The sequence below is a fragment of the Crocuta crocuta genome, unplaced genomic scaffold (genome assembly GCF_008692635.1).
Source record: "Crocuta crocuta isolate KB4526 unplaced genomic scaffold, BGI_CrCroc_1.0 scaffold127, whole genome shotgun sequence".
Taxonomy (NCBI): Eukaryota; Metazoa; Chordata; class Mammalia; order Carnivora; family Hyaenidae; genus Crocuta; species Crocuta crocuta.
This window is the reverse complement of record NW_027532008.1, coordinates 2,276,858-2,298,574: the sequence shown is the minus strand read 5'-3', so window position 1 is coordinate 2,298,574 and position 21,717 is coordinate 2,276,858. Positions and strand designations below refer to the sequence as shown.

Genomic DNA, 21,717 nt, shown 5'->3' with positions numbered 1-21,717 from the left:
CAGCCCGCAGCTTGCTGCCGCCGCCGCCGCCAGCTTATCCCTTAGACTGTCAGATAAAGCGGCGAGCCGGCCGGCTGGGCGCTGAGCACGGCCCGGGCCGGACATGGCGGCGCTCTACGCCTGCACCAAGTGCCACCAGCGCTTCCCCTTCGAGGCGCTGTCTCAGGGGCAGCAGCTGTGCAAGGTGCGCGGGCTGGGGCGGCGGCCNCCCGGGCGGGCGGCCCCCGCGGGCGGCGTGTCCGGGTGCTTAGCAACCGCGAGGGATTGTTCTCGGACCCCGTGAAGTCTGGGGAGAGGTCAGCGGGTCCCCTGCTTGACCCGGACCAGCCGAACCGAGATCCCTCCCTCCCGGGCTGGCTTCCCTGCCGCTGGTTGCACACCGAGGGACCTTGCCTCGCCTGGGACTGAACTCCAGAGTTGGGTGCTGCCTAGGACGAGAGTCTCCAACTCGGGCGCCTCACGGGCACTTTACGGCCAGTTTCAGAGACGGAGGTAGCGAGGCTTTATAGAAAAGCCCCAAAATTAAGCGCACGAAGTAAAATAATTTTTCAGCATACAGTTGGTGACCTTCGGTCCTGGTCCTAATCAGCTACTATTCAGTTTTTACCCTTGAAGGTCCAAGTTCTTTTTTTTTTTTTCTTTAATTTGAGTTGCTTTCATCCTGCTTTGCCTATTTAAATTAATAGAAGTGCTGTGAGGTGACAGTTAAAAGTCACGAAGCCGTCCTGCGAGTGATTTGAGATATTCTCAGCTAATCCAGAGTTTGTCTCTGGTATGGGTAACTCATGTCACCGTTGCCTCAAATGGCCATGACTTTGTCACTCTATTTACCGGGTAGGAGAGAACTCAAATGTTTGGGTGCCTTTTTTGGAGGGTCTTTATATAAATAAAAATATATATGCATTTGAAATATATATGCTGATTTTAAGGAAGTTTCATATAGGTCAGCAATAACGATTTTAATTTAGCATTTCATTTCACAAGTGGACCTGGTCAAAAATCAAACAGTGGGAGTGGCAGAACAGGAACTAGAATCCAGGGCTTCTGATTCCCAGTCTGAGACTTATTCAAGCATACTTTTGTCTTACAATTTATGACTAATTCCATGTAAATTCTTTCTTAACTTCCACATCAATGCAGGGCAGTGATGCCAATATTACAGAAGAGAAAACTAAGGCCCAGAAAGTTCAAGTGACTCACTCAAGCACAGCGGCTATGCTGGAAATAGTACCCAGGTCTTCTACCTCCTACTAAAGGCTATTTCCATTTCTGACTGCCTTTTAAAATTATATCCTCATTTCATTTCAGGAATGTCGGATTGCACACCCTGTTGTGAAGTGCACCTACTGTAGGACTGAGTACCAGCAGGAGAGGTACAGTTTCTGTTGACCATGAAAGATGTTAATAGGCTTTTTCCTCTTAATTAGTTGCTTTTCATTGTACAGATCTGTAATTGATTGCATTATACACAGATTCTGCAGGGCTTTTTATTGTAACACATTGACGCATATAAAAAGCATCTTGTTCCCTAGTTATCCATTGACTGCTTAAATTTTTTTAATGACTTTTTAAAAATAATCTCTACACCCAACAGGGGCTCGAACTCTCAACCCCAAGATTGAGTCGCACGCTCCACTGACTGAGCCAAACAGGTGCCCCTAGCTTAAATTTTTAGAGTTAGTTTTTAGATCCTTGACCATTTTATATCGTGGTTATGATCTTTATGACACTAAGAAACCACAACAGTAAAACATGAGCCTTATGTTTCAGAATGCTTACGTTCAAAGCTTGAAGAATTTCTAAGCCAAAAGAAGAGACTTTTGGAAATATGACTATTCTGATAAAGGGTTTGTTAGCCTTAGCCACATTTGAAATTTACTTGCCTTATGTAAATCTCATTTTTAAAAATGTGAAAAACATCTAGGTGTAAGTGAGCACACATCTTTGGGAGACTTTTTTTTTTTTTTAAGTTTTTTAATGTTTTATTTATTTCTGAGAGAGAGAGAGAGAGAGACAGCATGAGCAGGGAAGGTCAGAGAGAGAGGAAGACACAGAATCTTAAGCAGGCTCCAGGCTTTGAGCTGGCTGTCAGCACAGAGCCTGACGCGGGGCTCGAACACACGAACTGTGAGATCATGACCTGAGCTGAAGTCGGATGCTCAACCGACTGAGCCACCCAGGCGCCCGGGAGACTTTTTAACAGCAGCAGAGTAGTTTGTTGGTTTTCAATAGCAGCAAAGTCATTTATTGGTATAGTTAAGTTCTGTGGGACTGTACCTGTAGATCATAGTTCCTTAAAGCAGGGTGGGGTCTATTTGCTAGCTCACACATAGACCTGGAAACCCAATTTTAATCAGCCTTATTTCAATTCTAGGACAACATTTTCCCCAACATTTTATTATGGATGTTTTCAAACCAGAAAAAGTTGAAAGAATTTAACAGTGAACACTCATATACCTACCACTTCAATTCTACAATTTACATTTACTGTATTTGCATCTATCCATCAATTTTTTTTTTTAAATTTTAGAGAGAGAGAGTGAGCAGGGGGGAGGGCAGAGGGAGAAAGAGAGAGAGAGAGAATTCCAAGTAGACTGTACGTGCAGTGCGGAGCCCTATGCAGGGCTTGATCCCAAGACCCTGGGTTTGTGACCTGAGCTGAAATCAAGAGTTGGGTGCTCAACCAATTGGACCACCCAGGTGCCCCTTATAAGATGGTGTTAATCCATCTTATTTACGATTCATTTTAAAGTTGTGGACATCAGTATACTTGGTCCTGAACACTTAAGCATGCATTTTGTTAACAAAGCTTGATATTTTGTTTACGGTCCTTTATTTTTTTAGAGGTAAAATTTGCGCACAGTGAAATGCTCAAATCTTAAGTACATCGTTCGATGAGTTTTGCAAACAGCATATATCTATAACCCTCAACCCTTTCTTTTTTATTTTTTTAAGATTTTTTTTAATGTTTTTTATTTATTTCTGAGAGAGAGAGAGACAGCGTGAGCCGGGGAGGGTCAGAGAGAGAGGGAGATACAGAATCTGAAACAGGCTCCAGGCACTGAGCTAGCTGTCAGCACAGAGCCTGACGTGGGGCTTGAACCCACGAGACATAAGATCAAGACCTGAGCTGAAGTCGGACGCTTAACCAACTGAGCCACTCAGGCGCCCCATCAGCCCTTTCAAAATATAGAACATTCCCATCACCCCAGAGAGTCCTCTCATCCTTCATCCCACTCAGTCTCTACCCTTCTTGCTTCCCCCGTACAACTACTGTGCTGATTTTTTTTTCCACCATAGAGCAGTTTTACCTGTTTTAGCCCTTCATAGAAATGGAAACATAAAACATAATCTAGAAGCTTTATGTTTTACCTTTTATATTTGGGTCTGTGATCCACCTTGAATTAATTTTTGGGTGTAGGGTGAGATATGAAGTTGGACCCTTAATTTACACTGTACGTAAAAATTGATTAAAGATGGAGGCACCTGGCTGGTGCAGTTGTTGGAGCATGCAACTTTTGATCCCGGGGTTGTAAGTTTGAGTCCCAGATTGGGTGTAGAGATTACTTAGAAAAATAAAATCTTAGGGGTGCCTAGGTGACTCAATCGGTTAAGTATCCGACTTCGGCTCAGGTCATGATCTCATGGTTCGTGGGTTTGAGCCCCGCTTCGGGCTCGGTGCTGACAGCTCAGAGCCTGGACCCTGCTTCAGATTCTGTGTCTCCCTCTCTCTCTGACCCTCCCCTGCTTACGCTGTCTCTCTCTCTCTCTCAGAAATAAGTAAAACATTAAAAATTTTAAAAAAAAAAATCTTAAAAAAAATGATTCAAGATGGAGCATAGGAATAGTTTTTTTTTTTTAAGCTTATTTATTTATTTTGAGAGAGAGAGAACAAGTTGAGGAAGGACAAAGAGAGGGAGGGAGAGAATCCAAAGCAGGCTCTGGCTCAGTCAGTGTGCAGAGCCCGACATGGGGTTCGAACTCAAGAAACTGCGAAATCAGGAGCCAGACTGAGCCACCCATGCGGTCCAAAATAACTTTTCTTTGTATGTTTTCTATTTCTAAGATGTCAGGAACATTTGTATATATTGAGACATATAAATCCTCCTTCTTTGGTAATAAATCTAAATATAAACAAAAATGCTCAACATCCTAGAATCACCGATGTGAATCCTCTTTCTAGAGGTTTCTTTCAGTGCACCTCACATCTTGTACTGCCTCTTTAAAATGGCAGAAAATCGCCCCGGAAAATATTTTATTTGAATATTTCATTTTAATTTAAATGTTTTCTACTTTAAGGTCTTTCTTTGTTTTAACTTTATGGTCACTTTTATAGGACTTTATGGGAAAAATAATCACAAAATAGCTAATACACTGTATTTTTGTGTGACTTTATTTTCAGCCCCAGAATATTGTTTAAACTCTTCTTGCACATTAAGCATTTGTTTGTACCTCCCTTTGTGAACAATTAGACTTTATTTGAAGATGATTTTTCCCCCCAAGGCAGTTTATCAGTTCAGATTATTTAGATGATATAGGTCTCTGGACCTTCACAAGACAGAAGACACTTTTATTTTTGTCCGTGATTGGTTCTTAGAGAAATTGGAAATATTGACAAAATATTTGATTATAGCATCCATTTCCTCACATCTCGGATTTTCATGTGCTTTTAGTTACAGAGGAGGGTGTAGACAGAGTAAAGTCAACATGAATAGAATCTCTGAGTTTGTATCCCAAACACATATACTTTATTCCTCATCTCAAGTTTCTCACATGTTCATCTAAATTGAGAATTACTGCTAGTCCATTTTGGTCTAACATAATATTCTTTTGAGGGTCCTGTCCACATTTGTTAACTTTGTTTAGTGATACTTAGAAATGTGATACTCAGAATTAACTCACTCTCCACTTTAACCAAAACCTCATTTTATCTGAGCTCATAAAATTAATAACCATACAATAATTAATAAATAAAAGAATTATTGGCCAAATACCCAGCCTTCAGTTAACCAAGTGTCCAGACCAAATATCGCCTTGACACTTAGCAATGAGCAAACCCTGTGGGCTTAGGTATGAATCGTTTTTCAGATACTGTAAGTGAAGCAACCTTTTTCTTATAAAAGCACCGTGTTTCTTTTTTCCTAACAGTAAAACCAATACAATATGCAAGAAGTGTGCTCAGAATGTGCAGTTATATGGAACGGTAGGTAGAGTTTCTCTGTACCTAACAGTGAGTACCCGGGTCTCTTGGAATCTTACATTCTGTGGATGGTTAATACAATTACCGTATTTTTATTAGAACATCTTATGTGTAAATACTTCTTAGAAAAGTTTATCTAGCATTTGAGCTTTCAGTCTTAGTTAATACTTCTTGAAAAGCTCTGTGTTTATAGCCATGATGGCAGCAGGATTGTCGTTATAGTTTTCCTTGAGAGCTTCACTAACCAGTATGGAAAGAGGAAGGGAAAGACGAATCCTACTATGTGTTAAGTAGCAGTTGACTGTTCATTTGATGATTTTTTTTTTTTTCGGTCTCTCAGTGTTAGGGTTCTATGCTGTGTCCTTGCAGGCATTCTCCCAGCCTGTTTATACAGTGATAATGGCAGAGAGGCCTTTTCAGAAATTTGGAAGCACTTACTGGTCTCTTCAAAGAGCTGTTTCTATTGAATTTCTTGCAGAAGTTCCAGCATGTACACTAATGGGCTTTTCCTTTTTGTTAATTTATTTGTTTTAAAATCAATCGTCCTATGCAGAAAAACACTTTACATAGTGTTAGGACTTGGGCTTCATTTGATCAGCGTAGGAGGGAATTTATGAAGTGGGGAATACATTTTTACGATACCGACGAACTGTATTATAGGAATTATTGCTTTAAAAAATGCACTGGTATTTTATAATATACTTAGCTGACCCTGGTTTTTTTTTCCCTCTCTTTTTAAGCCCAAACCTTGTCAGTATTGCAACATAATTGCAGCATTTATTGGCAACAAATGCCAGCGCTGCACAAATTCAGAGAAGAAGTACGGACCACCCTATTCATGTGAACAGTGTAAGCAGCAGTGTGCATTTGACAGGAAGGATGATAGAAAGAAGGTAAATCTCTGTGTTTCTGTTGACTTTTTTTTCTTTCTGAGAAATCAAGTTTGGTCAATTGTGTCAAAAAGACATTACAGTGGGTGGCTGGCTGGCTCAGTCAATAGAGCATGTGACTCTGGATCTCGGGGTTGTGGATTTGGGCCCCATGTTGGGTGTAGAAATGACTTAAAAAAAAAAAAATACAACAAAGAAACGAATTCTCAGTTCCTGTCCTAGTTGTTCTTGACCCTGAAGATTTTTTTGGCCTTTGTTTTCTTCATTGACCAAATGTGGACCATTATATTCTTTTAAAAAAAAAAATGTATATGTGTATACATTTTTTTATGTTTTTTTTTTTTAAGTAAAAATAAACCCAACGTGGGGCTTAACCTCCTGACCCTGAGCTCGAGAGTCCCATGTTCTGGCTGAGCCAGCCAGGTGCCCCCTAGACCATTATGTTCTAATATTGCATGAGTTAGTATTTCATGAGAATCTTAATTAACAGTGATCTGTGCCCTGTATAAGTGAGGTGATGACTGGCAAAATTCTATAGAACTCTGTAAAGAAGGGAGAGATTGTGACTTAAGATACAGTCGTATCTGACTCTTTTTTAAGTGTTTCTATCTGTTGAAGTTAACATCCCAAGATGACATAGAGAGCAGCTCTATGTAGAGTGATGGTACCTTGGTAGAATAAAAATGGTTTAGATTTGTTCTGTTTAAAACCCTCCAGTGGCTTCCAGCTGCACTTTGACCAATACTCAAACACCTTCCATGGCCTACATGGCCTGTACCTGCCTCTCAGTCTGTCCTGACATTACACCTCCCACCCGTCACCTTGTTTCAGTCACACTGGCCACCTTTCAGCCCTTCACATGTGCCGGTTTCATTCCTACCTGTGCACTGGCTGTCATTTTGCCTGATAACACCTTTCAGTCTTAGCTGATTCCTCATGCGCAGATGCTGCTTCCTCACAGAGACCTTTTATTAACTCACTCACCCCTGTTTTGTTGTCTTCACAGCATGTAACGTTGTGAGAAATTATCTTGTTTGTTTGCTTATGTGTTTGTCCACCTTCACTAGAACACGGGCTCTTTGTCTATCTTGTTCTCTGCCACATTTCCAGTGGCCCGGAACATAGGAAGTGCCCAAAACAAGCAAACATACATATATGTATACACACACACACACACACACACACACACACACACACACGTATGTATATGTTTACTTGTTTTGATAAGAGTCATGCTTTATTGAGAACTATTTCCTCTCCCTTTTAGTTGTCTTACCTGACACGGCCAAAATATTAATCTGAAATATCTCTCCAGCTTACTGTTTTTTATTGAGAAAAATTATGCTTCTCATTTTCTACTTTTTGTTTTGTTTTGTTTTGTTTTGTTTTATTTATTTCTAGGAGAGAGAGAGACAGCGTGAGCAGGGGAGGGTCAGAGAGAGAGGGAGTTACAGACTCTGAAACAGGCTCCAGGCTCTGAGCTGGCAGTCAGCACAGAGCCCGACGCGGGGCTCGAACCCACGAACCACGAGATCATGACCTAAGTGAAAGTCGGATGCTTAACCGACTAAGCCACCCAGGCGCCCCTCATTTTCTACTTTTTAAAAAGTGAGTGAAGTGGGGCACCTGGGTTACTCAGTTGGTTAAGCATCTGACTTTGGCTCAGGTCATGATTTCATGATCTCATAGTTCATGAGTTCAAGCTCCATGGCCAGGTGAGCTTGAGCCCTGCTTTGGGCTCTGGACTGACAGTGTGGAGCCTGTGTGGAATTCTCTCTCTCTCTCTCTCTCTCTCTCTCTCAAATAAATAAAGAATTAATGAATTAATTTTATTTAAAAAAGAAAATTTTTTTTAATGTTTTATTTATTTCTAGGAGAGAGAGACAGCATGAGCAGGGGAGGGTCAGAGAGAGAGGGAGTCACAGACTGAAACAGGCTCCAGGCTCTGAGCTAGCTGTCAGCACAGAGCCCGACGCGGGGCTCGAACCCACGAACCACAAGATCATGACCTAAGCGAAAGTCGGATGCCTAACCGACTAAGCCACCCAGGCGCCCCAATGAATTAATTTTAAAAACTGAAGTGATTATATATATTTTAAATTGAGATAGAATCAACACATATCAATTTCATATGCGCAGCATAATGATTTGATATATGTGTATACTGGAAAGTGATCACCACACTAAGTCCAGTAAATATCCATCACCACATACAGTTAAGGATTTTTTTTTTTTCTTGTGATGAGAACTTTTAAGATCTACTCTCTTAGCAACTTTCAAATATGCAATACAGTGTTACTAACTATAGTCACCATACTGTACATTACATCCCCATGACTTTATTCTTTAACTAGAAGTTTATATCTTTTGACTACTTTCACCCATTTCACCTACCCCCCAGACCCCACCTCTGGCAACTATCAATCTCTTCTCTTCAGTAAATATTTTTTTAATGAAGGAATGCAGTACAGTAACTTTTGCAGAGGTGTCCAGAGGTACTTTTCAGAGATGCTTAGGCTCATGAGAGCTGACTCTTATGAACAAATTCATTAGTTTATAGTGGGTGGATATAACTCTCCAGTGACCAGAATACTCCTGCCTGCCAACCTGAGCACCTTTTCCCTGAATCAAGATACTGGAGAAGCTGAATTAGGAGTCACGAGGTAGCTGGAGTATAAGCTTTGCAGTCCCCCTTACCTGGGCCAGATGGACAATCCTGGACAAGTTACTTACTCTTCTTACGCATCAATTTCATCACCTTTCCAGGGGGAGGCGCAGTAGCTGCTTCACAAAGACACAGGGAGGTTTAATTGAGGTTGAGGACCAGCCTAAGTTCCCATACGTCATAAATGGCCGAATTGGGACTTAACCCAGGGGTCCGAGCTCCCGGTACCTGTAGTCTGTAGTACCCGTGTACTACATTCTCTCTTCTTCATCTTTGTCTCCTTGTCTTTCAGGTAGATGGGAAACTGCTGTGCTGGCTGTGCACGCTGTCGTACAAACGGGTCCTTCAGAAGACCAAAGAGCAGAGGAGACACCTGAGCAGCTCTTCCCGTGCCAGCCACCAAGAGAAGGAACAGTATAGTCGACTGGGTGGTGGCGGCCATTATAACAGGTAACCCCAAGATGAATGAGCTAGGACTGGAGGTACTGATTGGTCAGAAGGTTTACATAAGTTAGCCATGGAAGACACCATTTGATATAAATTTTCCTATTCTTTTCTCTCTCGTTACTAGCCTTAGAAGGAATCTCCTTTGTCGCATTTCACAGTTCGTGTATCTTCCAAGTGCCAGAGAGATTTCTGTAAGGTATTAGGATTTCCTGAGTTGGTTCGTCTTGTGTCTGGAAAGTTTGTGGAACTTGTTCTGCTTTCACTGTAATACTCTCCTCACCCTTGGGGTGAGTTTTTTCCTTAGAAGACTGGGCATGTCACTTTCTCAAGGTTGCAGCTTTTTTTTAATGCATAGTTGGCCAGGAGGTTGAGAGGTGTTCTAGGTTTGTCCTGGTGGGATCCAGTCAAAAAAGATGGCCTTTCACTGTTGTCTGAAGCTTCCTTTCAGAGTATCTGTAGTGGTGTTAAGAGTTCTGGCTTTGGATTGAATCCTGACTCTGCCAGGTTCTCTGTGTGGGATCTTGGGCAAGCTTGTTCATCTTTAAAATAGGGAAATAATAACATTACCTCATGGAATAGTTGTGGAGATAAATTATATAGCGCATGAATAGTGATTTGTTTTATAATTGGCATATAGGAAGCATTCAATATATTTTAGTTACTGTTTGCTATTGTTACCATTATGATGTTGTTTGTTCATTAAGCAAACATTATTAAGTACTCTCATGGGCCAGTGACTCTGCTAGGAAGGCAGAGATGAATAAAAGAATCATGCTGCTCACCAAGAGTATATAGGCTGATAGGGAGACAGACCTGTAATCAGATGATTGCATTATAATTTGATGAGCACCACAGTAGAAACATCAAGATGCAGACAAGAGAGGGAGTAGTAATTAACTGCCTTGGGGGGCCAGGCAAGAGAGGCTCAGAGAAGAGCTGGGGTTGGGGCTGGATTTTCGGATGAGTTGGAATCATCAGATCGGGGATGGGCAGAAGCTTCCTAGGCTGAGGGGGTAGCATGTGCAGAGAAATAGAGAGGGCATGAGACCACACGGCCCTGAGGAGTTGACAGGTCCTTTTATGTGGCTGACGCTTATGTTTGGGAGTCAGGGAATGAGAGAGGAATGGATTCTAAAAATGTTAAGGAGTGTGAACCTGACCCTGGAGCCAGTAAAAAAAAATTTACCCTGATTATTGTGGAGAAAACATTGGAAGAAAAAGAGACTGGAGGCTAGTTAAGAACTGTTTTGTAAGAGACCACAATAAGAGATATTAATATCAGAATCTCAACTGAGGCCTTAGCACCAGAGATCAAAGAGGCAGATTCAGTGGGGGCCTTGGTGGCTCAATTGGTTAAGCATCTGACTTCAGCTCAGGGCATGATCTCACAGTCTGTAAGTTTGAGTCCCACGTCAGGTGAGGAATCTTTTTAAAAAGCCAATTTCATAGAAAGAGACTAGAATGGTGGTTGTCAGGGGCTGGGGAAGGAGGAACTGAAATTTAGGTCAAAGGGTATAAACTTTCAGTTATAAGAAGAGTAAGTTCTGAGGATCTGATCTACAGCAGAGTGGCTCTTCTTAATATGATATTATATACTTGAAAATTGCTGAGAGTAGATTTTAAACATCCTTGCCATAAAAAAAAAGTTAGCTATGTGAGGTGATGGATGTGTTAATTACCTTAATCTTGGTGATCATTTCATAACATATCTATATCAAACTGATACATTGTACACCTTATGTGTATATGGTTTGTCAATTATTTCTCAATAAAGTTGGAAGGGGGGAAGGATGGCAGTGGTATCAAATATTAAAGAGGTCAGGTAAGAAAGGGTCTTACTTGAGGGTGAACTCATTGAGTCTGTAACTGATTTTTAGTGATTTGTGGGATTCACATATCAGTAGATTCACAGAACTGTACTGAAGAACTGGACCCGGAGTTCAACCTGGTATCTAGTCCTAGCTTCACTATTGACTGGCTATATATCCTTGGGTAGGTCAGTTAAACTTGAGCCTGAGTTTCTGCAGAGTAGAAATAGTGCCTCATATATACCTCACAGACTTGGAAGATGCGAATGAAACATTAAATGTACTTTTTAAATTGTAAGGTAGATTTTACTTCTTTTTAAAAAATTTAAAAAAAGTTTTTTATGTTTGTTTATTTTTGAGAGACAGAGCATGAGCAGGGGAGGAGCAGAGAGAGAGAGGGAGACACGTTGAATCTGAGACAGGCTTCAGGGTCTGAGCTGTCAGCACAGAGCCTGACATGGGGCTCAAACTCACAAACCATGAGATCATGACCTGAGCTAAAGTCTGACACTTAAACGACTGAGCCATCCAGGCACCCCACTTGTTATTAAAATTTTATTGACTCTGTTCCCATAGTTGTCAATAAAGCAGGTAATATTTAATTAAAGCTAAGAATTTTGGGGGCCTATGGAAGGGAGCTACCCATGCATCCAGGATCTATGAAATCAACACCTTGTTGGGATTTAATAATCAAGAATCATTAGCTCTCGCGTGGAAGAGTTGTGATATTACATTGGTCCTGTTTGGCAAACTTTTGTTGTGATGTTTTATAAATCTATGATTTCTAATGTGTGTTTCTCTGTTTTTGCCATTAAAAGCCAGAAAACACTTTCTACATCTTCAATTCAAAATGAAATCCCAAAGAAAAAATCCAAGTTTGAGTCAATCACGACCAATGGAGACAGGTAAGCCAATTGGTATGTGGGCATGCTTCCATTTGAGTGACTGCATATACGGTTCCTGAGACTGGAATACATTCCAGGGTGTGCCTTGGACCTAGTCTAGGGTTGTTACTGAGCCTCTGAGGGTCACTCCATTAGCCACTTAATGTCTTATGAATAAGCAGTGCTGCTATTTGTTTATAACTCTAATCTTTTCGTTAAAAGACAATTACAGGTAACTGGACTTAATAGCAACTGAATTCTGCAGTCCACATATAACTCTCCCACACTAATTCTAGGAAGTCAGGAGCTATGTGCTTTTCACTGTGTCCTGTGCCTGTGACCTCCATGCGGGGCAAGAGTTGGTACTGAGATGTGGAGTAGAGACAAGTTGGGAGTTAAGACAGTCTTCTCAGTCCAATTCATGCTTCCTAAGTAGTGTGCAGAAAGCCCACCGCAGATACTGAATCAGCAGAGAATGAGATGCACTTAAATATTTTTACTTCATTTTAAGCCTGTCTAAACACATGTATTTATTCCTGGCTTTCCTCTCTCCATCTGACCGATGCTTCCTCTTGCCAGTGCTTTGTCTTAATATCCAGAGTGCCCCGTCTGTGTTGGTGCAGTGGCTGCTTCCGGCTGAGCCTTGGGGCCGACCATTTTCCTGTTTCTCCAGACCCGGGCATCCTGAAGTGAGACACTGACATACTCTTCCTCCAAATCCTTGGAACCCTTTCCATTCTGAAAACTCCCAGTGTCAGTTCTCCCTCCCAGGCAGTGGTGGGTATGGGAGTAGGCTAGCATATAGGCTTACTAGGGCCGAATTTCATTTAGGGGAGCACAGAGCATCAATGGAGTTTCTTCTTTCCTGTTACTTTTTTTATTAGCTTGATTTCAGATTCTACAAGGTACCTTCTATCAACTAGTATCATTGATTTTATGCTTCTTAAATTGAGCCTTCTGGAAATGTTTAACTTAGATGTTCAAATTATGGAGGAAGGAACCGTAGAGATCATCGGGTTCACTGGTCTTTGAGCAGATACTCTGACCATTGTGAAGATTGCTCCACCACCCCTACCAGCGTGCCCGATCCTATAAAAACCATGGCAAGGAGTGAACCTTTCTGAGTTCCCTGCCTTTATAAAGGTCCAAGCCAAGACTCACAGTCTTCAGATTCATCGTTTCTGTTTTGTGCTCACTTATGACCCAGCCTGTATTTGAATGACCTGGGAAAAGCTCATTCATAAACTTAGTTTAACCAGCCAGTCCTTAAAACTTACCTTCTTTCAGATTATTTGTTCTTAAGATACTGCCATTATTCTTGCTGTCCATTGCTCTGGACATACAAAACTAAAAACTTTAAAGTTTTCTGTTCAGAGTGATTTTTAAAAAAATATTTATTTGTTTATTTTGGGAGAGAGAGCATGAGTTGGGGAGGAGCAGAGAGAGAGTGAGAGAGAGAATCCTAAGCAGGCTCCTCCCTGTCAGCACAGAGCCTGACACGGGGCTCAGTCCCATGACTGGGAATCATGACCTGGGAATCAAGAGCCAGATGCTTACCCAACTGAACCACCCAGGTGCCCCTGTTGGGAGTAGTTTTTTGCATCCAGTCACCAGCAATGATTGTTTTCCTCAAGTAGGAAATGCTGATCCTTAACGTGGTCTTTAACAGTCTCATCTGGAAAACATCTAAAAGATCTTTTTTTTTTTCTTGAAATGTAGATACCAGTTTGTTAAAATAACTTACCCTAATAACTTGAAAATTTGGAAAACTTTTCTGCTTCTACAAAAATTATTTTCATACACATACCAGTTCCATTTGAATGTTCCTGCATTAGCAGTCTTAACTATCGATTCCACTTGTTTGTATTTCTTTTAAAAGTTCATAGCAGAAGTTAAATTACATTTTCCATTTTCTTTTTACTTTTGTGGAGTTTTTTCTTCCTTTTCCCTCACTTTGAGAACATTCTGACCAACTTTTTTTGATGGCCCTTTTGTCCATTTCTTTTTTTTTTTCCCACTGAATATCTATCTTGAATTCAGTTCTGTACTAAAGGTTACCAGTCTTGTTTCTGAACTATCTATTGTAGCCGCCTCTCAGCTTTCAGGTGATCGCAGCCCCCTTTCCTGGCCCCACTTTGAAAATATCTCTGTAAGCTCCTGTGTTTTCATCATTTCCTCTTCTGCACGCTGCTCTCTAACAGCTTTCCATTTTCCTTTCATTTCTACCGCATTCTCCACTCTTAGTTTTTAAACGTTGAGGCATATTTGATTTTTTACTCCTCTTTATCTTTCTCCGTTAGCCTTCCATATTGTACGGAGAGAATGCATCTCTTTAGGTTTTTTATGAAACCTTTTCTCAAATAGTTTTATACTTCTAAAATGCCTCTGGGGGCACCTGAGTGGGTCAGTCGGTTAAGCGGCTGACTTTGGCTCAGGTCATGATCTCACAGCTCATGGATTTGAGACCCACATTGTGCTCTGTGCTGACAGTGTGGAGTCTGCTTGGGATTCTCTCTCTTTACCTGCCTCTCTGTCCCTCCCCCACTTGTGTGGGCGCATGCTTTCTCTCTCAAAATAAATATATAAACTGAAAAAAAAAACTTTAAATGCCTAGGTCTTTTTTTTTTTTGGATCCCACAAAATTCACAGCCTCATTCTCATATTTTCTAGTTTGCTGAAATCATAGCAAAAACTTTTTTTAAGTTTATGTATTTGTTTTGAGAGAGAGAGTGCACATATGCGGGGAGGCAGAGAGAGAGAGAGAGAGAGAATCCCAAGCAGGCTCCACACTGTCAGTACAGACCCTGACATAGGGCTCTGTCTCACAAATTGTAAGATTTAAAAAAAAAAAAATTTAATGTTTATTTATTTATTTTTTAATGTTTGATTTACCTCAGAGAGAGAGAGGCAGCGTGAGCAGGGGAGGGTCAGAGAGAGAGGGAGACACAGAATTAGAAGCAGGCTCCAGGCTCTGAGCTGTCAGCACAGAGCCTGACGCGGTGCTCGAACCCATGAACTGTGAGATCATGACCTGAGCCGAAGTTGGATGCTTAACCGACTGAGCCACCCAGGCGCCCCTTTAATGTTTATTTTTGAAGGACAGGGGCAGGGAAGAAGCAGGGGAGGGGCAGAGAGAGAGACACACACACACAGAATCTGAAACAGGCTCCAGGATCTGAGCTGTAGGCACAGAGCCTGACATGGGACTTGAACCCACAAACCGTGAGATCATGACCTGAGTCACAGTCAGATGCTTAACTGACTGAGCCACCCAGGTTCCCCTCTAACTCGAAGACCTTGACCTGAGCCAGGATCAAGAGTCAGATACTTAACTGACTCAGTTACCCAGGTGGTTCATAGCAAGAACTTTTCAAATTGAGAAAGATCTGAGTTCATTTCTAGCTTTTCTTCCCTGAGAAAATGCACCAGCTACTTTTTGTTGATTCCACTGGCAATTAAAAAACACTCTCAACAGTGGGTATCCCCAGGTATACCTTGTTGGTTGTTTCTAAAGGACATTTCTTTCCTTTATTCATAGGGTTTTTTTAAGATTTTATTTTTTAAGTAATCTCTGCACCCAATGTGGGGCACAAATTTACAACCCCGAGAACAAGGGTCACATGCTCCACCAATTCAGCCAGCCAGCCAGGTGCCCCTCCTCATAGTTTTATTTTATTCTACATTTGAAATATTCCTGAAAGATTAAACTTACTTTTGTGGCTTTACCCTTTCATTGGAGATATGTGGAAAGAGACTGGATCTGATTTTCTGCCTTGCTAACCTAACCATCTGTTTTCATTTGATTTCCAGTGATTCTTATTAGTCAGAATTTAGAGAGTTAGAAAGGTCAGGCCCTAACAGGACAGAAATGACTGGTTTTGTTGTCAATGTACTGGTATGGGAACAATCCTCTCTTGAGAAACAGGTGGAGCATAGCATTAGAAGCTCTGGGGAGCTCAGGGTTTATACTAGCCTATTACACTGTTTCATTTGTTACTCTAGTTATGGGTTTAAAGAGATTCTTTTGGATTGAGGGATGACAGTCCCTCAGAGGTTAAAACTGGTATAGGCTTTGATGGGGTCCTTTCAGCATTTTCTCCTGCATACCTTGTTTTAATATATTGCTTTTACTTTTTGTCACCCAGTAATTCTGCATATTCGTCAGTTATGAAAGCATTGGTCCATTCTTCTGACATTCTTCTTATATGCCTCATGTCGACCAAGAGAGAATATTCTTATCAATGGACCGTGTCTTCTAGCCATAGAAATGTTGTGACTTGGTAGCTATGAGGCTGTCCAGTGATTCCACTTGCTATTTGGAATGTCTATCCATGTAGGGAAATGCTGGTCTGGTTATTAGCTATAGTTCAAGATGAACTAAAGCTGTTGCCATATTGATCTAGGGAGTCGCGAACCAATATGCCAATGACTGCTTAGGAAAAAAAGGTTTGTGCTTTACTTTAAAGGTTGTCCTGGGAAGGGTAAGGAGGTTTCTTTGGAAAGTCTCTAGAGAAGGGCAGGACTTGACTCTCATGGCAGGGATTTCTTAACTTGATTTGGGTCTAAGACATCTCTGACCAACCGGGGAAAGCTATGGATCCTCACACTAGAAACCACCCATTGTTACGCAGACACGAATTATACACGCAACTTCCATGGCTCACAGGTTCCCTGGGACTGGGCCCGGTTACAAGACTCTCCAACAAAGACAGAGCTCACCTGGCACTGTAGCAAAAGGAAGTGCTCAGCTACTGTTACTGAGAAGAATTCATTGAAACCCCAGGTTATGGTGTGACCCTGGGGGTTGCTGCCTGTTTCTTTCCTGATTATCACTGAATTCTTGATATTCGAAGTGGTAGTCAACAGGCCAGTGGCAGTGTAGGGGAAGTCAGTTTCCTTCCTACTACTTTGATCTTTTTCTAAGTTTTAAAAGGGACTGACTGCGCCTGGGATGGGATGCAGCAGCTTCTTAACAGCTGCACCATACACAGTGCTTTGGAGCAGGAAATAAAGAACCACGATCTGATGATCTCCTTACCTGTGCAGTTTAGCAAATGTTACTGAGTCCAGCATGTGTGGGGCACTGTACTCACTGCTGGGAACTCAAGTAGTTGCCCTTACTCTGGGGCTTATACTCAGGTGGCCTCTGGTGTGTCCTCAAGTAGAAAAAGGTTTATCCCTCCAAGTTGTGATTTTTTCCCCCTCTATTGTTCTACTCAGCTTTTCCCCAGACCTGGCCCTGGACTCACCAGGCACTGACCACTTTGTCATCATTGCCCAACTGAAGGAAGAAGTGGCCACTCTGAAGAAGATGCTGCATCAGAAGGATCAAATGATCTTAGAGAAAGAGAAGAAGGTACAGTTCTGTTAATGCCTGTCAGACCAGAATGTTGCAGGGGTAAGCATGTGGTACCACAGGGCATGGTGCTGACTCTATTTAACAGATATTTATGTGGTACTGACCACGGATGCTTTGAGAGATCCAGTGTCAAGGTTGGGGTATCATGGGACAGCCTTCCTGTCTGCTAAGATGACTCATGATCTGGTATTACCTCGAGAGAGAATCCTCACTCTACCTCGCTCAGGTGCGTTTAGAAAGTTGCTTTTTCTCAGCATTTGGAGGGAGCTTCACTTCTCAGGGAGGACTTGCGTTTACCAGGCTTACAGAGGTGATGTATAAAACTGCAGTGCTCCCCTTAAGTTACAGTAGGGCGTAACTGACTGCTGCGCTTCTCAGCACGAGCTGCCTTGGAAAGTTGTGATCAGAAGGTGCCGAATGAGCACGGAGTTGGGACCAGAGGACATGGTTATGTAATTGGAATATTTAATGCTCTCAGGCTAAGAGAACCTGATCCCTCCATCTCTATTATTGGGATGGCCATGTCCGTGGGACAGTAATACTCAAAATATGTGGGCCAGGTCACCCTGCTTCCTGGACAGTGGTCAGGTAGGCCTTCCTCTGTGACTCTTACATCAGTTTGCTTCCATTACTGACAAGTCCCTGAGTGACCCATTCTTTAAACACATTAACATCCTCAATTAAGTCTTACTCTGGTCTAACAGCCATCCTCCCTCCTTTAGGGAACTTTTTACATTCTTCCTCTGATTCAGGTCTATTTCTCTTATTTATAGGTTCTTTTTCTTTTTTTCTTTTTGTTTTTAGAGAGAGAAGACAGACATAGAGAGCAGGGGAGAGGAGCAGAGGGAGGGAGGAGGGAAAAGAGAGAGAGAATGAATCCCAAGCAGGCTCCATGCTCAATGTGGAGCCCAAGATTGGGCTTGATCCCATGACCCTGGGGTCATTGCCTGAGCCAAAATCAAGAGTTGGACACCCAGCCAAGCCAGCCAGGTGCCCCTCTTATTTTTAGGTTCCTAAAGAGTATCTCTTTTTTGTCTTAATCTATTAATAACAATAATAACTAACTTCTATTGGATACTTAAGTCTGTGCTGGATTCTATTCTGAGTGCTCTCTGTGTATTAATCCATTTATCCTCATAACAGCCCTTTAAGATAGAAATTACTGTTGTCATCATTTTGTAGATGAAGAGTATCCTCCCAATATTTTTCCTCTTAGGGTTCCAATCCTTCTCTTAGTTTTGTTTTTTTCCTTGAGGCTGTATGTTTTCTTATGTCAAGTTTGGAGTGCTAGGACTCATTCTGAATGGCTGACAAAGGCATATATATTGTTAAAATATTTACATGCATTCTTTCCATCTAATTTCAACTTCCATTTTGTAGGTGAAGAAACAGACCTAAAGATGTTAAATGACATACCAAATCACACAGTTAGTAAAGTAAATGACAAGTCTTTCTGACTCTACCATTCTTTCTACTAGGCTATGCTTTCTTCTGCCAGTAACGTGGAGATTTATGGGAAGTTCGAGACCAGTATACTCTGCACTTTCCAACAGGACTGTCTTATGAAAACAGACTCAAGTATATTTTCTTCATAGACTACATCAGGATGGCACATAATAAAAGCGTTTTTACAAAAGAGAGACAAAGTGAATACTTGTTTCCACTGCTTTGCAAAGTTAGGGTTTTAAAAGGATCAAAGACAAATAGTAGATTGTTTCTCATCACTTTCAAGATCAAGGTCACACTCCTTGGCTTGGAACACAGGCCCTTCTACAACATACCTGCCTATCTGTAGCATCATCTCCTACCACTCTCCCTGCTCTTCAGTCATTCTAGCAGGCTGTCAGTTACCTTGCACTCTCTGGCTGTGCCCGTACAGTTTCCTGTGCCTGGATGTCCTTGTCTGTACCTTGTGTCCCAGCTGTAGTTCATGTCCCTCGACGCTCAGCTCACACATCATATCCCTGACTTAGATATCTCCTCCCTATTCCTTGAATAGCACAGTCAATAGAAGAAGAAGGCCTGAGGTTTGAATTCTAGCTCTGGCTCTTGCTAACATGTATGATCATGGCCATGTTATTTAACCCTTTCTAAGCCATGGTTTTTCCATCTATAAAATGGGAAAAATAATACTGCCCCCCACAGGCTTATCATAGGTTGAATGAAATAGTATAATCAAACAGGGGGCGCCTGGCTGACTCGGAAGAGCATGCGACTCTTGATCTCGGGGTTGTGAGTTAAAGCCCCATCTTGGGTGTAGAGATTACTAGAAAAAAAAAAAGAAAAGAAAAGAAAAAAAATTGTGTGTGTGTGTGTACAAATAAAATACCAAACAGTTTACCTGGAACAGGGTTAAAAAATTAGTAAATGGCAATAGCTGTTATTCTCCTGGCTTCTCTCAGTCACTCATATTGTATTATAATCACTGATTTATTTGGAGGATTATTGGCATGTATTATTAAATGCATAAAATCTTTAAAACCTGTCAATGATGTGGTATCAGAAATGGCTATGTCAGGATTTTGTGTGATTTTCAAGAAATCTTTAGGATAAATAGGATACAGAATTCCCTGGCTTTGGTTTTGTTATGCCTCTTCAGAAGAGCCCTGGATTTCATTAATTCGAGAAGCCATTTAGCTCTTTGCTGCCAGAACATTAATCATTGCACTGCACAGAGATTTCTTCAGTCAGTCTGCCTTTTCTCCCCCCTCAGATCACAGAGTTGAAGGCTGATTTTCAGTACCAAGAATCTCAGATGAGAGCCAAAATGAACCAGATGGAGAAGACCCACAAAGAGGTCACAGAGCAATTACAGGTGAGTCTGCTTATTTGTTTGTTTTAATGTTTGTTTATTTTTGAGAGAGCAAGAGCATGAGCAGGGGAGGGGCAGAGAGAGAGGGATACACAGCATCTGAAGCAGGCTCCAGGCTCCGAGCTGTCAGCACAGAGCCCGACACGGGGCTTGAACTCATGAACCACGAAATCATGACTTGAATCAAAGTTGGATGTTTAACCAACTGAGCCACCCAGGTGCCCCGTTTGCTTGTCTTTTATGTGATAGCCCTGGTGTATTTAGCTGATTATATTTTAAGTGATTTATCTCTTAGATTTTTTTTGTTCTCAAAGTATTGACAAAATCGTATTTAATCTACCTTATAGCTGTCTTTTACTCTTTCATTGTTGGGTGTGCTCTGATCTTTTTCCCTCAGAAACTGGAATTCATAAATGTGTGTTTTGATTTTTGGATAAGCCAGATGTGATTCCAGATGTCTGGATTATAAATTCTGTTTATCCAGCACATGAAGGCCCTCCACCGTTTGTTTGTGTTGCATAAAGCACCCTTTTGTAACAGTGGATCCCAGGAGATTGCAGTGAGCTGATTAACCTCCAGCAAATACTTTCTTCCCCTGAACCAAGCCCTGGGGCTTTCTGTTGTTTTCTGCCTTTAGAATTTGTTCTCTTCCCGACCTTTTACATCATCTGCCTTAACATCTGCATTAAAAAGCGTGTTCTGTCCTGTTAAAATATCCTTCTTACACTGATTTTTTTGTTCAGGCCAAAAACCGAGAGCTCCTGAAGCAGGCAGCTGCCTTGTCCAAGAGCAAGAAGTCTGAGAAGTCAGGAGCTATAACCTCTCCGTGAAAGACCATCAGGAGGCTCCAGCCAACAGCAGAGGGGTTCCTGGGTTAGGGTTGGTGACCTGGCTGTTCTCTGTGAATTGCAAGCTTTCTTAAGAAATCTCTATTTTATTACAGTTATCCTTCTTTGTGGAATTGCAGCGGGCTGAGTGGAAACACCTGGTTTATGCCGTGTCATGACTGCATGCTTGGGTGTTTGGGGTTCCAAGCTCTTGTCTTATACTCTCACTCCCCCCAACCCCGCCCTGACTACTCCTCCCTGCCTCTCTTTCTTTTGGTACTACTCTCTGTGTGCGTGTGTGTGTGCGTGTGTATGAGTGAGTCACTGTTTAGTGTTAAGTGCAGAATGGTGTTTGTTTGTTTGTTTGTTTCTGGTTCATCGCATCCTGCCGTACCCATGAGCAAACAGTTTGGCATTAATTACATACATATCACTGCCACCCTTTGAACTTTGAAAACTGCCACCTTAAGACTTGGTACAATGGAAGAGGCTTTCTCTCTCCAGTAAACCTTTTGCTTCAGGGTATACTCTTGGGTTTTTTTCCAGGTATATTATGTATGAACTTTGTACTATGTATAGCCAGAGTTTTATTTATTTTTTAAAAAAAGAAACTTTTTCTTGATAAAGGAATAATGGTAGCCTAGCTTCTTGTTCTTGTAAAAGTGATGCCTCTTTAAAGAAAAAAAAAACCCTACTCTCTACCTTTTAATAAAGGAATAAGACCTTTTCTGGTTACCTTGGAGTCTTAAAAACTGATTGCTATGGTGCGACAATTCAGTGCATCAGTGTGGAGTTAAGTGCCTTTTGGAGGACTTCCTGGAAGAG

At 41.6% G+C, this 21,717-nt stretch overlaps 1 protein-coding gene across 1 annotated transcript; it reads left to right on the top strand.

Moving 5' to 3' along the window:
* Positions 1-7: 7 nt before the first annotated feature.
* Positions 8-21,007, top strand: FAM76A (family with sequence similarity 76 member A). Its single transcript, XM_077775775.1, has 9 exons — positions 8-184; positions 1,309-1,373; positions 5,149-5,203; positions 5,941-6,093; positions 9,048-9,205; positions 11,829-11,915; positions 17,115-17,250; positions 19,967-20,068; positions 20,809-21,007. Exons 1-9 carry the CDS (start codon positions 104-106, stop codon positions 20,893-20,895), a joined length of 924 nt encoding a protein of 307 aa, XP_077631901.1. The 5' UTR covers positions 8-103; the 3' UTR covers positions 20,896-21,007.
* The last annotated feature ends 710 nt before the right edge of the window (positions 21,008-21,717 follow it).

Excerpts from the sequence above, each read along its gene's own strand:
- FAM76A (XM_077775775.1), top strand. The coding sequence starts at position 104 with ATGGCGGCGCTCTACGCCTGCACCAAGTGCCACCAGCGCTTCCCCTTC. Across the intron at positions 185-1,308 it reads AGGGGCAGCAGCTGTGCAAG|GAATGTCGGATTGCACACCC; the intron begins GTGCGCGGGCTG and ends ATTTCATTTCAG. Across the intron at positions 17,251-19,966 it reads TCTTAGAGAAAGAGAAGAAG|ATCACAGAGTTGAAGGCTGA; the intron begins GTACAGTTCTGT and ends CTCCCCCCTCAG.